Source organism: Microcaecilia unicolor, chromosome 3 (assembly GCF_901765095.1).
Source record: "Microcaecilia unicolor chromosome 3, aMicUni1.1, whole genome shotgun sequence".
Lineage (NCBI taxonomy): Eukaryota > Metazoa > Chordata > Amphibia > Gymnophiona > Siphonopidae > Microcaecilia > Microcaecilia unicolor.
Window position 1 is genome coordinate 92,447,743 of NC_044033.1, and position 15,945 is coordinate 92,463,687.

Sequence of the window (15,945 nt, forward strand, 5' to 3'; positions counted from 1 at the left end):
AGAGGAGAACCAGGAGAGAACAGAGCCCTGGAACCCAAATGAAGACAGTGCGGCAAGAAGTAAATTATGATTGACAGTGTCAAAAGCGGCGGATAGGTCAAGGAGGATGAGGATGGATTAGTGACCTTTGGATTTGGCAAGGAACAGGTCATTACAGACTTAGTGAGTGCCGTTTCTGTTGAGTGTAGAGGGCGAAAACCGGATTGAAGCGGATCGAGGATGGCATGAGAGCAGAGAAAATCAGGGCAGCGGCTCTGAACGGCGCGTTCAAGTATCTTGGAGAGGAAGGGTAGGAGGGAGATGGGGCGGTAGTTGGAGGGACAGGTGGAGTCTAGTGATGGTTTTTTGAGGAGTGGCGTGACTACAGCATGTTTGAAGGAGTCAGGGACAGTTGCAGTGGAGAGAGAGAGGTTGAGGATATGACAGATGGAGGGGGTGTCAGTAGGGGTGATGGTGTTAAGTAAGTTGATGGGGATGGGGTCAGAGGAACAGGTGGTGCATTTCGAGGAGGAAAGAAGGTGGGCGGTTTCCTCTTCAGTGATAATAGGGAAAGAGGAGAAGGAGGCCTGGGTTGGTTGGTTGGTTGGTTGGTTGGAGCAGCAGGACCGGAACAAGCTGGAACAGACAGTCTGGAACAAGCTGGAACAGATGGGCTGGGACGAGATGGAGCAGAAGACAGCGGAACAGCAGGATCGGAACAGGCTAGAACAGACAGATTGGGACAAGCAGGAGCAGAAGAGAGCAGAGCAGCGGGCGCCGGGCTGGAACAAGCTGGGATAGGCGGAGTGGAACAGGCCGGAGCTGAAGGACCGGAGCAAGCTGAAAGAAAGGACCTGTGGCAAATGGACAGGGCAGCAGGGTGGCAGGGCAGAGGCAAGGACCAGAGCCAGCGGGGATCACAAGGTCATGAAAGATGGGCCTGAAGGAGAGGATCAACATGAGGACCTCGGGATCAGCTGTCCCAGGTCTCCCCACTCCCCACGCCAGGAGGAATAGTGCTGCCTGAGGGAGAGGATCAACACGAGGGCCTAGGGATCAGCTGTCCCAGGTCTCCCCACTCCCCACGCCAGTAGGAATAGTGCTATAATCAAGGAGACTGCCAGCAGCACTCCCAAGCGCCGACGTCCATGCAGATGAGCTGCTACCCACTGCCTCGCCACTTACCAATCTTCCGACCTGCGCTGCTCCGACCACCATGCAGTGGAACGGAGGAAGAACGACTGCCACGTGGACGCGCGGTCCCGTGGCGCACAGCCTCCCTTCGATCGCACTGCTCCCGCTACTCTGAACCTCACGCCCCGCACCGCCCGCCTCTCGCCTCTCTGCCTGCTCCGGCGAGCGATGTGAAGCGGGAGGTGCAGGAACTACCGTGTTTCCCCGAAAATAAGACACTGTCTTATATTAATTTTTGCCCCCCAAAATGCGCTAGGTCTTATTTTCAGGGGCTGTCTTATTTTTCAGGGAAACATCGGGGTTGGCCCGCCCGCCCTCCGTCGCTCCCAGAACTAACCTTAAACGCCTCCTTTCACCTTCGCAGCAAGCAGCAGCAGGGCAGGCCACTCCTTCCTTCCATGTCCCGCCCTCGCCTGACGTAACGTCCACGAGGGCGGGGCACGGAAGGAAGGAGAGATCTGCACTGCTGCTGCTTGCTGCGAAGGTGAAAGGAGGCATTTAAGGTTAGTTCCGGGAGCGACGGAGGGTGGGTGGGCGGCCCGGGGGCGGCCTTGTCCGGCTCTCGGCGGCCCTGTTTTCAAACAAAAATTTGCTAGGTCTTACTTTCAGGGGAGGCCTTATTTCTACCAATTCAGGAAAACCTCTACTAGGTCTTATTTTCGGGGGATGTCTTACTTTTGGGGAAACAGGGTAGGTTCCGCAGACCCAGCCCAGCCGAGACTGATGGAGAGGTCACGGTCGGACGCCGATCCGACGCCCAGAGCCGATCCAACGCCGATCCGACACCCAGAGCCTCCCCCAATACAGGGAATGGAGGAAGACGACGACGGGACCGGTCAGGAAGGGATCCAGGCGGTCGGGCTCACGGAGCTGGTCACAAGGCTGCCATTTGGTCGGCCATCTTCTCCAACTGGGAGAAGATGGTTTATATTGTGTATCTGGATTTCCAGAAGGCGTTTCACAAAGTACCTCATGAAAGACTCCAGAGGAAATTGGAGAGTCATGGGATAGGAGGTAGTGTTCTATTGTGGATTAAAAACTGGTTAAAAGATAGAAAACAGAGAGTAGGGTTAAATGGTCAGTATTCTCGATGGAGAAGGGTAGTTAGTGGGGTTCCCCAGGGGTCTGTGCTGGGACCGCTGCTTTTTAACATATTTATAAATGACCTAGAGATGGGAGTTAACTAGTGAGGTAATTAAATTTGCTGACGACACAAATTTATTCAAAGTTGTTAAATCGCGGGAGGATTGTGAAAAATTACAAGAGGACCTTACGAGACTGGGAGACTGGGCGTCTAAATGGCAGATGACGTTTAATGTGATCAAGTGCAAAGTGATGCATGTGGGAAAGAGGAACTCGAATTATATAGGTACATCATGCAAGGTTCCATGTTAGGAGTCACAGACCAAGAAAGGGATCTAGGTGTCGTCGTTGATATGTTGAAACCTTCTGCTCAGTGTACTGCTGCAGCTAAGAAAGCAAATAGAAAGTTAGGTATTATTAGGAAAGGAAATGTAAAACAAAAATAATGATGTTATGATGTCTTTGTATCGCTCCATGGTGCGACCGCACCTCGAATATTGTGTTCAATTCTGGTTGCCGCATCTCAAAAAAGATATAGTAGAGTTAGAGAAGGTGCAGAGAAGGGCAACAAAAATGATAAAGGGAATGGGATGACTTCCCTATGAGGAAAGGCTAAAGCGGTTAGGGCTCTTCAGCTTGTAGAAAAGGCGGCTGAGGGGAGATATGATAGAGGTCTATAAAATAATGAGTGGAGTTGAACAGGTAGATCTGTTTACGCTTTCCAAAAATACTAGGACTAGGGGGCATGCGATGAAGCTACAATGTAGTAAATTTAAAACGAATCGGAGAAAGTTTTTCTTCACTCAACGTGTAATTAAATTCTGGAATTCTTTACCAGAGAATATGGTAAAGGCGATTAGCTTAGCAGAGTTTAAAAAAGGTTTGGACAGCTTCCCATAGACCATTATTAAATGGACTTGGGGAAAATCCACTATTTCTGGGATAAGCAGTATAAAATGTTTTGTACTTTTTGGGGATCTTGCCAGGTATTTGTGACCTGGATTGGCCACTGTTGGAAACAGTATGCTGGACTTGATGGATCTTTGGTCTTTCTCAGTATGGCAATACTTATGTACTTATGTACTTTGTTGAAACTCAAGCAAGACCACGGAACCTTGATCCTGATTGCACCCTACTGGCAGTGGCAGATTTGGTTCCTCCTTCTTCTGGAGTTGTCCTCCGAAGAACCGTGGAGATTGAAGTGTTTTCCAACCCTCATCACTCAGAACAAGAGGTCCCTTCTACATCCCAACCTCCAGTCTCTGGATGTTGAGAACTTAGAATTTGCCTCCTTGGGTCTTTCAGAGGGTGTCTCTCGGGTCTTTCTTGCTTCCAAGAAAGATTCCATGAAGAGGTGTCACTCTTTTACATGGAGAAGGTTTGTTGTCTGGTGTGACAGCAAGTCCCTATATCTTATTTCTTGTCCTACTCAGACCCTTCTTGAATACCTTCTACACTTGTCAGAGTCTGGTCTCAAGACCAACTCCGTAAGGGTTTACCTTAGTGCAATTAGTGCTTATCATCAGCGTGTAGAAAGTAAGCGTATTTCTGGACAGCCTTTAGTTATTTGCTTCATGAGAGGTTTGCTTTTCTGAAAGCCCCCTGTCAAACCTCTGCCTGTGTCATGGGATCTCAGTGTCATTCTCACCCAGCTGATGAAAGCTCCTTTTGAGCCACTGAATTCCTGCCATCTGAAGTACTTGACCTGGAAGGTCATTTTCTTACTGGCTGTTACTTCTGCTCGTAGGGTCAACATTTTTTCCCATCCTCATACCCACCCTGGTGAAAGCAGCTTGCACACCTTGAACTGCAAAAGAACGTGGCGTGGACAAAGCCCTTCAGATAGTCCTCCCAGTTGTTTGTTACTTTTGATCCCAACAGGAGGGGAGTCGCCATCAGAAAATGCACAATCTCCAATTGACTAGCAGGTTGCATATCCTTCACTTTTCATTTTTTCTCAAGCTGGGCTGGCTCTGCAGGGCCTTGTCATGGCTCATAATGTCAGAGCCATGGCTGCGTCGGGGACTCACTTAAAGTCAGCCTCCATTGAAGAGATTTGCAAAGCTGCAACGTGGTCTTCAGTCCACACATCCACTTTACATTACTATCTTGAGCAGGATACCCAACGTGACAGTCGGTTTGGGCAGTCGGTGCTGCAGAATCTGTTTGGGGTTTAGAATCCAACTCCACCCACCTAGGCCAATTTTATTCTATTCCAGTCTGCACTATAAGCTAGCTGTATATAGTTTCAGGTTAATATGTGTTATGTCCTCGCTGTTGCGAGGCCCAATTCACCAATGTTTATTGTTTTGAGTGAGCCTTGATGCTAGGGATACCTCAACTGTGAGAATAATACAGCTTCTTGTCCTTGGACAAAGCGAAGATACTTACCTGTAGCAGGTATTCTCCGAGGACAGCAGGCTGATTATTTTCACATTCCCGCCCATCTCCCCTTGGAGTTATTTGTTTATGCTTCTAGACTTAACTGAGGTATGCGCTCGCGTGACGGTGGAAAGTCAGTCCGTGCATGCGTGGTACGCGCGCCAGAAGGCTCTGGCAAAGTTTTTTTCTTTTTGCTATTGCAAATGCCGGTTCCCAGGCCAACGCAGACGTCAACCCAGCTGTGAGAATAATCAGCCTGCTGTCCTCGGAGAATACCTGCTTACAGGTAAGTATCTTAACTATATCTATCTAGCTGTCTGTCTATAAAGAGAGCGATATGTATGTGTTTGTTACTGTCTGGAAATCAAACCATCAGTAGAAACTACTGTTCATTAGCACACAGGTTCTCTCACTTATAGATAGAGAGATGATTTGTATTTATCTGTGTATGTATAATTTAAATGACCCTAAATGTTAGCATTAGTTAGATATACTAAGATATGGAAGTTATTCATACTTTAAGAGGTGTAGTTAAGTTTTCTGCCTGTGACCCACATTAACATAGCGCACTCTCCTCAGTTAAAATTATAATCTCCTGGCTCATCTTCTGTCCTCTAGCCTTCTGGCCTCCCTTCTTTCTTTGTTGGCCATCAGTGGGCAGGGGCTGGACAGACTTTTGATGTTTATCAGGGAGTGTTTGTTTATTTGTTACATTTGTACCCCGCACTTTCCACTCAGGGCAGGTTCAGGTCTTCGTTTTTGGCGGACACCCTTTATGATTTGCTAAGGGCTTCGGCTAAGAATATGGCTCTGGCGGTGAGGGCTCGCAGGGCTCTTTGGCTTAGGGGCTGGGTGGCAGATGCAGCTTCTAAAGCAAAGTTGTGTTCTCTTCCTTTCAAAGGTTCTATGTTGTTTTGAGAGGACTTGGATAAACTGATGAGTGGTCTTGGGGATACCAAGGTCTCACGGTTGTCAGAGTTGCGGCCTAAGGCGGCTAGTCAAGGTGGTTCGGCTAGAGGCCTTTAGATTGTAAGCTCTCTTGAGCAGGGACTGTCCTTCCCCTTGTCTAAAATTGTACAGCGCTGCGTAACCCTAGCAGCGCTATAGAAATGCTAAGTAGTAGTAGTAGTAGTAGTAGTAGTGCGGCTTACATAGTAATAGGGTTACAAGGTATTGCAGAGAGAATACAAGCTGTGGTATAACAGAATAATGAATGGAGATATCCAAATAGGTGGGATGCGAGTGGTCGGAGGAGGGAATAGTTTGGGGGATAGCATAGAGGGAGTTGATGGAGGACGTGGTCTAAGTCATAGTCAGTGTGAAGTGGCAATGACTTTAGTGATGAAAAAACTTTGGCAACTTGAGATGAAGATGGTAGAGTACAAAATGAGAAAGAAATTGTAAGCACTTGTTCTGGTGTCAGGGATGAGGCAGGGAAAGAAGGGAAGAGGTTAATGAGACAGTGAAAGAACTTGGCATAAGTCCTCAGCTGAGGCACATTCAGTATGGTGAACAAATTGCAAACTAACCACAGGTGTGGAAATAACACCAGAATCCCACGGGAAAGTGCGAAGCAGGGAACAGGAGTGGGAAACGGATCCAGGCACCCCAAACGGAAACCAAGGGACACCGAACACAAAATTCAAACCCCAATTGATGATGTGGCAGGAATGAATAGAGATTGCTCCTAGTCCTGTTGTCCCCTACACCACTTTGGGGTGAAGGCTCTGGTGGGGTAGGGGCTTCTAAAATGTAATGCCTGCTTTAGGGATGGACAGTAATTCAGCTGGGCCACCAAGGAATGGAGGTCTCCCAGGGAAGGTGTGCTAGGGGAGCTGGGTCTATGAATTGAACTGGTGGGCCCTTTAATTTTATGAGATTGTGACTTCATGAAATGGAAATTTTTTTTCTGCCAGATCTAGAAAATATACTTTTTTTTTTTTTTTTTTTTTTTTACAAAAACTGGCTTGCAAAGTTTTTTTGATGTACATGTTTTGCTTTTTTTTTTTTTTTTTTTTGCATTGTGTCTGATTAATGCAAAAGTGTAGACTTAGGCAAAGCTTTAGTATTGTGAAGTGTACCTTTGCAAAATCACTTCACGCTTTAGACAGAAGGACTTTACAATATTTTTTTTTAAATAAAATATGCCCTTTTTGTTTGATTATTCAGTGGAGTTATATTTCTCTCTTATGAGGGTTTAGATTAGTATCTAATTATGTTTTGTGCATAAATTGTGCTAAAATACAGTTTATTGTAGGGATTCACAACCTTTTCTCTGCATTGTGTTCTTTAAATGAATTTATCATTTTTCCAAATATTTGGCATTTAGTATAAAGTCCTTCTGAGGTATTCACAAGCCTTGACCTTAGATCCAAAGAGGGAAGTTTTACATGAGGTGGGAGAAGAGTTGTTATAAGTACATAAGTAATGCCACACTGGGAAAAGACCAAGGGTCCATCGAGCCCAGCATCCTGTCCACGATAGCAGCCAATCCAGGCCAAGGGCACCTGGCGAGCTTCCCAAACGTACAAACATTCTATACATGTTATTCCTGGAATTGTGGATTTTTCCCAAGTCCATTTAGTAGTGGTTTATGTACTTGTCCTTTAGGAAACCGTCTAACCCCTTTTTAAACTCTGCTAAGCTAACTGCCTTCACCACGTTCTCCGTCAACGAATTCCAGAGTTTAATTATGCGTTGGGTGAAGAAACATTTTCTCCGATTTGTTTTAAATTTACTACACTGTAGTTTCATCGCATGCCCCCTAGTCCTAGTATTTTTTGAAAGCGTGAACAGGCGCTTCACATCCACCTGTTCCACTCCACTCTTATTTTATATACCTCTATCATGTCTCCCCTCAGCTGTCTCTTCTCCAAGCTGAAAAACCCGAGCCTCCTTAGTCTTTCTTCATAGGGAAGTCGTCCCATCCCCGCTATCATTTTAGTTGCCCTTCACTGCACTTTTTCCAATTCTACTATATCTTTCTTGAGATGCGGCGACCAGAATTGAACACAATACTCAAGGTGCATCGCATCATGGAGCGATACAACGGCATTATTTATTTATTTATTTGTTACATTTGTATCCCACATTTTCCCACCTTTTTGCAGGCTCAATGTGGCTTACATAGTACTGTAAAGGCATTTGCCAATTCCGGTAGTGAAACAAATACATGATGATATCATGATTGAATAAAGGTACATGTGTTTCTGGTACAATGGGGATAGAGGAGAGGAAAGGATATATAGTGTCCATTACAAGCTTTGGTTTTGCTGTGTTGAGGAGTGTAAGTGTTTATGTTGGGTCAGTGGGGTATGCATTTTTGAACAGGTTGGTTTTTATTGCTTTCCTGAAGTTTAGGTGGTCGTAGGTTGTTTTCATGGCTTTTGGCAATGCGCTCCATAGTTGTGTGCTTATATAGGATGCATAGGTTGCTTTGTATTTAAGTCCTTTGCAGTTTGGGTAGTGAAAGTTTAGGTACGTTCGAGATGATCTGGTTAAGTTTCAGAGTGGTAGGTCTATGAGGTCTGTCATGTATCCTGGGATTTGGCTGTAGATAATTTTGTGGACCAGAGTGCAGATTTTGAAGGTAATGCATTCTTTGATTGGAAGCCAGTGCAGTTTTTCTCTGAGGGGTTTGGCACTATCGAATCGCGATTTACCAAATATCAGTCTGGCTGCTGTGTTTTGAGCAGATACAAATATCATAATTTGCAGCTGATGCTTGAGTTGCCGAGGAGTCAGATTCTTACCCTTCCCAAGACTGAATGGGTCTCATTGTGGTAAGTACTGCTTGCTTTCCCCAGGGAAGGGGTACTCAGGCACTGTGTTGAAATGTCCATTGAGAAAGATGGCAAGAGTCCCAATGGTGAACATCAAGAGGGCAGCCCAAAAACAGATCTTATCGATGACCTTCCCAATCAGTTTCCAGTTCAGCATTTCAGCATCCACACTGTTCTGTTCTTTAGTGCTTTCAGCAATGAAGTTGCAAGCATCCACGTATTCCTTGATGGCTGATGCACATAGTGCCAGGTTCTTATAAAAGGTGGTGGTGATCTCCATATCGGTGCCATCCACATACTACTACTACTGTTTGACATTTCTAAAGCGCTACTAGGGTTACGCAGCGCTGTACAATATAACATAGAAGGACAGTCCCTGCTCGAAGAGCTTACAATCTAATGGACAAATGTACAGACAATCAAGTAGTGGCAGTCAAATTGGGGCAGTCTAAGGTTAGGTGCCGAAGGCAACATTGAAGAGGTGGGCTTTGAGCAAGGATTTGAAGATGGGTAGGGAGGGGGCTTGGTGTAGGGCCACAGGAAGTTGATTCCACGCATAGGGTGAGGCGAGGCAGAATGGGCGGAGCCTGGAGTTGGCGGTGGTGGAGAAGGGTACTGAGAGGAGGGATTTGTCCTGTGAGCGGAGGTTTCGGGCGGGAACGTAAGGGGAGATGAGGGTGGAGAGGTAATGAGGGGCTGCAGACTGAGTGCATTTGTAGCTGAGAAGGAGAAGCTTGAACTGAATGCGGTATCTGATCGGAAGCCAGTGAAGCGACCTGAGGAGGGGGGTAATATGAGTGTATCGGTTCAGGCGGAATATAAGACGAGCAGCAGAGTTCTGAATGGATTGAAGTGGGGATAGATGGCTAAGTGGGAGGCCAGTGAGGAGAAGGTTGCAGTAGTCAAGGCGAGAGGTAATGAGGGCGTGGATGAGAGTTCGGGTGGTGTGTTCAGAGAGGAAAGGGTGAATTTTGCTGATGTTAAAGAGGAAGAAGCGACAGGTCTTGGCTGTCTGCTGGATATGCGCAGAGAATGAGAGGGAGGAGTCGAAGATGACTCCAAGGTTGTGGGCAGATGAGACGGGGAGGATGAAGGTGTTATCAACTGAGATTGAGAGAGGAGGAAGAGGAGAGGTGGGCTTTGGTGGAAAGACTATAAGCTCGGTCTTGGACATGTTCAGTTTCAGGTGGCGGTTGGACATCCATGCAGCAATGTCGGACAAGCAGGCCGATACCTTGGTCTGGGTCTGCACGGTGATGTCTGGTGTGGAGTGATACAACTGGGTGTCATCAGCATAAAGATGATAGTGGAAACCATGAGATGAGATCAGTGAGCCCAGGGAAGAGGTGTAGATTGAAAAAAGAAGGGGTCCAAGGACAGATCCCTGGGGAACTCCTACAGAGAGCGGGATGGGGATGGAGGAAGAACCGTGAGTGTACTCTGAAGGTACGATGGGAGAGATAGGAGGCGCTTCAGAGATTGACTATTGAGGTGGCTAAATCCACTAAAGAAGTTTCTTTGCTAACAAGTAAGTTGAATTTAATGTCAGAATCTTATGACGAAATAAAAAGAGAATCTTCAATTCAAATTTCAGCTATTAAAGAAGAGACTACTAAAGTTAAAACAACGGTAGAAGCTCTTGTTAAAGATAAACCTTTTACTGCTCGTAAAATAGAGCAGATAGAAAATTACAACCGACGTCTCACTCTTAGAATGTTAAATTTTCCAATGTCTCCTGCTTTGACACCTCGAGATTTTCTCAAGAAATATTTTCAAGAGATTTTGAAGTTAACTCCCGCAGAAAGTCCTCCTTGTAATAAGGTGTATTATTTACCTAGTGTTCAAAAATCGGGAGAGACACTTGAATCTCCTGTTGTAGATATGCAAAACCTAACTGCATTACTAGAGGAATCGAAGATAGAAATAACATCTAGACGGACTCTTATAGTTTCTATGGTATTTGAACAGGACCTGAATTTAATTATGAAACTTTACTTTAAATATTCTGCAACACTGTTCTATGGACAAAAAATTTGGGTTTATCCCGATGTTACAAAAACAACACAGCAAAGGCGAAAACAATTCCTTGCATTAAGAGATGAAGTGAGAACACTCGGAGCAACCTTTACTTTGATATATCCTTGCAAATGTATAATTCGAATGTCTGGCATTAAATACGTCTTTTTTGAGCCACCTCAATTAAAGTCTTTTCTGGACGCTAAAATTCCATCTACCTGAATAAGAAAATTGATTCAGCAATTAAAGATGAATTAACAAACAGGACTATGCCAATTTGAAGCAATTTTTTTTTCTTTTGGATTATATTTCTCCTTAAATTTGTTTAGATTCCTCCCCCCACCCCTTGGTGGTCTAAGGAAGAGTGAAAAGATTGCTTTGTTTAATATATGCTAGATTTAGCATTTACCTTTTCTTTGAAATATTTCTCTGTTTTACTTTGCAAACTGGATATGTTTGTATTTTTGTGAAAATTATAAATAAATAAATAAATAAAAGATAGGAGGAGAACCAGGAGAGGACAGAGCCCTGGAACCCAAATGAGGACAGTGTGGCAAGAAGTAAATCGTGATTGACAGTGTCAAACGCAGCGGATAGATCAAGGAGGATAAGGATGGAGTAGTAGCCTCTGGACTTGGCAAGGAACAGGTCATTACAGACTTTAGAGAGTGCTGTTTCTGTCGAGTGTAGAGGACGAAAACCGGATTGAAGTGGATCGAGGATGGCCTGAGAGGAGAGGAAATCGAGGCAGCGGCTGTGAACGGCGCGCTCAAGTAGTTTGGAGAGGAAGGGTAGGAGGGAAGGGTAAGAAAGCACTGTTTAGCCCGTGTCTGCTATATAACATCCTCACACCTGTTTTCCATACCTTTCCTAATAATACCCAACATTCTATTCGCTTTCCTAGCCGCAGCAGCACACTGAACAGAAGGTTTCAGTGTATTATCGACAACGACTCCCAGATCCCTTTCTTTGTCCGTAACTCCTAACGTGGAACCTTGCATGACGTAGCTATAATTCGGGTTCTTTTTTCCCACATGCATCACCTTGCACTTGCTCACATTAAACGTCATCTGCCATTTAGCCGCCCAGTCTCCCAGTCTCGTAAGGTCCTTCTGTAATTTTTCACAATCCTGTCGCAAGTTAACGACTTTGAATAACTTTGTGTCATCAGCAAATTTTATTACCTCGCTAGTTACTCCCATCTCTAAATCATTTATAAATATATTAAAAAGCAGCGGTCCTAGCACAGACCCCTGAGGAACCCCACTAACTACCCTTCTCCATTGTATTTTCTTCAGTGTGTGACAAGACTAAGAATTAACAGGATGTGACTAATTTTAAGGGTTAATTTCAAATATAAAGGACCAGAATCAGAAATGTAGTAGATATGTATGCAAGCACTAAATTTAAACAAGTAGAATAAGGGACATTAATGCAACTTTTATTGCTTCTCTGACCTTCTTTGACCTGTTGCTAGAATTCAAACCATTTTTATCTATTTGATTCATTTTACTTACCACCTGGCAATTGGAAAGATGCCCGGGAAGTTTTGTAGATTTTATTTCCAAAGCTGTATTAATAATGTTATTTTATTAGGTGATATAAATGTACATTTGGGCACCCAGAGAATGATGGAGACACTCAGAATTTATTAGATTTTTTTTATCTATGTGGGATTTTGTTTATTCTTGGGTTGATTCTACTCATATTAAAGGCTATAGGTAGACATGTTTGTGGCAAGGTTCTGACTTGGTATGAGGGTTTCCTGCGTTATAGATCATATAGAGTGAAGAAGTCAGGAACGTTTATCATCAGAGTGGGTTCCAGAATGCAGAGTACTGCAAGGTTCTCCAGTTTCACTGTTACTATTTAACACCTTGATGGCTGCATTGGGTCATAAACTGGAATCGAGTGGTTTTAAAACTTTTATATACATAGGTGATGCAACCATTTGTATCCCATTTGTTAATGACTTGAATGTGTTGGAAGATGCCAAGTGTGTGTTAGACTAATGGAATTCTGGGCTATGACTTTTAAGTTATCTTAACAGGGCTAAGATGAAATTTGTGGTAATATCAAGTCCATTTAAGCCTATCTTATGTAATAAATTTTCCATTGGTCAATTGGAGTATCTGTTAGATACCAATATCAAAGTGTTAGGAATAATAATCAATATTTGACCTTTGAGCCAGAAGTATCTGTTTTAATTTCCAAAGTGTTTAGGTCACTCTGGCAACTGTGAAGACTAAGAGCTTTCTTTTCAAAGCCTACATTTCATATTCTACCCCAGAGCTTTATTATGTCTCATGTAGACTATTATAATGCTGTTTATATTGGATTCAAGGATAATATCCTTTAAAAAATTGCAAAAGGTGCACAACACTGCTGTACGTTTAATTTGCAGAGTGTGATAATATGATCATGTTAACTTTTTGTTGCAATTTCTACACTGGTTACCAGTCAGATATAGGGTGGTTTTTAAAACCTGTATCTTTTTTCTGATATATGGCATGTCCTCAAGTTATATGACATTAGTGGAGCTACCATTGCGTAATGCCACTGAGAAGGTGCCAAGACTTCTTGGTTCTCCATTTTTCCAGTTGCAGAGGGGTGGTTGATAAATCAGCTCATATTACTGGATTTCAATACAATGCAACTAAATGGTGGGATGCTTTGAAAAAGATGGCCTGATGTGATTTGATATATGAAAGATTTTGTAAAAAATTGAAAACTTTTTTATATAAGAAATTTCTGCTGATGTGACCTGAAGCTGTTCTGATTTCCTGCTTTTGTTTTATTTTTGTGAATGTATCTGCAATTTTACCCTATCCATGTAAGACACGCAGAACCAAATGTGATATTTGTATATCTTGTGAGATATAAATCTAATAAAATGAAAGAATATGAATTCTTTTGGCAGATCTGTATGCCTGTGGTTTGGTAAATAAATAAATTTAATATTAATGGAGTCTTTGTAAACAGAAAACTGCAACAGATTTTAAAGGCCTAATTTAATGGGGTCTGCTTTGAAGGCCTGCCTCTACCTACAGGTCTTCAAGCAGATTTAATAAATATCTCAGTTTCCCTTTGAATATCCTGCTGGTGATGATCCTTTAACCAGTGTACTTAGCAAGTATAGAGGACATGGGGTAAATAGTGTGTAGGTGTTTCAGAATGAAAAACCATCATGTTCTTTTGGGAGCCAGTTCTAGTGCCAGTGCTGCCACTTTTCTCCACAGAGTACAGAATGGTGGTGTTCTACAAAGGGTTTTTTTGCAAGTGAACATCTGTTCATATGCAGAAGCCCTGTAAAAACTGACCTCTTTAGAACATAGCTTGAGTCTGCTCTACAGTATTGATAGCCTAAAATTATGCCTAGGATCTATTATTGAAGAAAGTACAAATTTCAGATTCAGAAAGAAATAAAATCTTGGTGCTGATTTCTTTGTTTAGATATTCAATCTGTACAGTGTATAATAAATGAATTAAGTTTTGAAAAACTGGGTTGAAAGGTATATGTCATGTAAGTGGTTTTCATTACACTGATGGATATCTCTTTCTTTAGGGCTTGTTTTAAGAAATTGCCTCGAATCTTAAGCTTTAACACCATGAGATACACATTTAATATGGTCACTATGATGAAGGAGAAAGTGAACACGCACTTCTCATTCCCTCTGCGTTTGGATATGACACCATACACTGAAGATTTTTTAATGGGAAAGAATGACAGGAAAGAAGGTAATGATAACTATTCTGTTTTGAGAGCAGAATAAAGTTCTATAAGAGAAGTTTTCTTAACTTAAAATTCAGTATAAAGAGATTTTAAAAACATCAAAAGCCCTTAAACATAAGACATGTGCATTTTCTTCTACTTTCATTTACTTGGAGATATCTAAATCAATATTCTCTGTGTTAATACAGTAGTACTGTTGTCATTTGAAAAATGTTATTTTGCTTATGTAATTCAGATTAATCCTCAGTCAGTTTCAGGAAAATCTTATTGGATTGGTGTATTAACTATCATTATTTCACTATATCTTGAGGTAGTACCTGGTCATTTAGAAAATCCATGTTTGGCAACAGAATCAATGTTTTCATAACACCCAAGCGCTCAGCGCATGAAAACACACTTTCACCCTTGTAGATGATGGCAAATAAACACCAGCTTAGCCCATGCAGTCTGCTCAGTTCTTTTGAATATCAAACACAGAAGTACAAAGGGCCTTCAAGGTTAGGGCGTCAACTCAGAAGTTTATTGATTAGACCAGACACGGTCTGTGTTTCGGCAAAACCGCCAGCATCAGGGGTCTAAACGTGAAAAGAGTAAAAAAACAAAATCAACATATGTACATCTATATGAAAAAATTTTAAGAGTAAATACGTCTTTGAACTTACATATATATGAAAACACAGTAAAATAAAAACATGGAGGTAAACATACTAACTTCATGAATTACAAATCAAGTGATGTAAATGTATAAATAAATATGAGTACAAAAAGTGATACTAACTCTAAGAAACGGTGTCACTGCATTTTTTATTTTTTACCATGGAGCCTTGCAATTTTTTTTATCAGGGAGCCCTGTTCTTTACACACGCATCCAGCGGGTTGACATCAAATGCACAATCCCTTTTATATTTCTCGGTTCGTTGCTGATTTCACTTCAGCGTTTCTCTGCATTCCAAAAGCCAAATGTATATTGTGAGAGTTATTTTTTGGTAAGTCTCTACTTTTTTCGCCCAGAGAGTTTTTTTAGTTAGATATTTTTATGGCTTGTATCAGTACAGATTTCATTATTTGCTGTTTTTTTTCCTTTTAGTACATTTGTGCTTTTTGTTGGTGTTTTTTTAGTGTCCCAAGATATGATCCGCCTTTCTTTGCCCTATTCTGATGGCATCTTTAAAATGAATATCGGTAGTAATCTCTGTCAGCCCTTTTATTATATACACAGTGTTTATATTTCAACACTTTTTGAAAGCTTTTAGATCACAATCATTTTATGTTTTTTGATTAAGGTGGTAGCATTCATAATCTTTATCAGTACTTTTATGACATGCACATTGTTCATATTATCACATCATTTTATGTTTAAAGTCTTTTTACATGGCCTTTTTTAGATTAAGGTTGTGGTGTTCATATGCATGTTTGGCACATTTTTAATGTTCAAAGCATCTTATTGCATGTGTGTACACTTCATACACCTACATCTTTTATTTTGTTTTTTTAAGGGTCCATTCTGGTTCAGTGCAGCAGTGTTGATATGCATGTTTTTTTTTACACATTGCTATATCTTCTTCTCTTTGGCTTTACTCATTTTTGCCCATATTGACACTGTTTCTTAGAGTTAGTATCCATTTAAATATTTCGGTCAATACATTTACTGTTGATTCTTACCAGTTTCTTTTCTCCCATCAAAACTGGCATTTTTCTTTGAAAGGTTGCTATAACTGTACCTGTTTACATTTGTAAGGTATGAACAACATCCAGTGCAGATCCCACTTATTTAAA

General features: G+C 42.3%; 1 protein-coding gene across 1 annotated transcript in view; it reads left to right on the top strand.

The window, feature by feature from the left end:
- USP34 (ubiquitin specific peptidase 34) overlaps positions 1-15,945 on the top strand; it is a 1,418,841-nt gene that overhangs the window by 989,536 nt on the left and 413,360 nt on the right. The window contains 1 exon segment of the mRNA XM_030196176.1: positions 14,002-14,174. Within this exon segment, the coding sequence (XP_030052036.1) occupies positions 14,002-14,174 (173 nt within the window).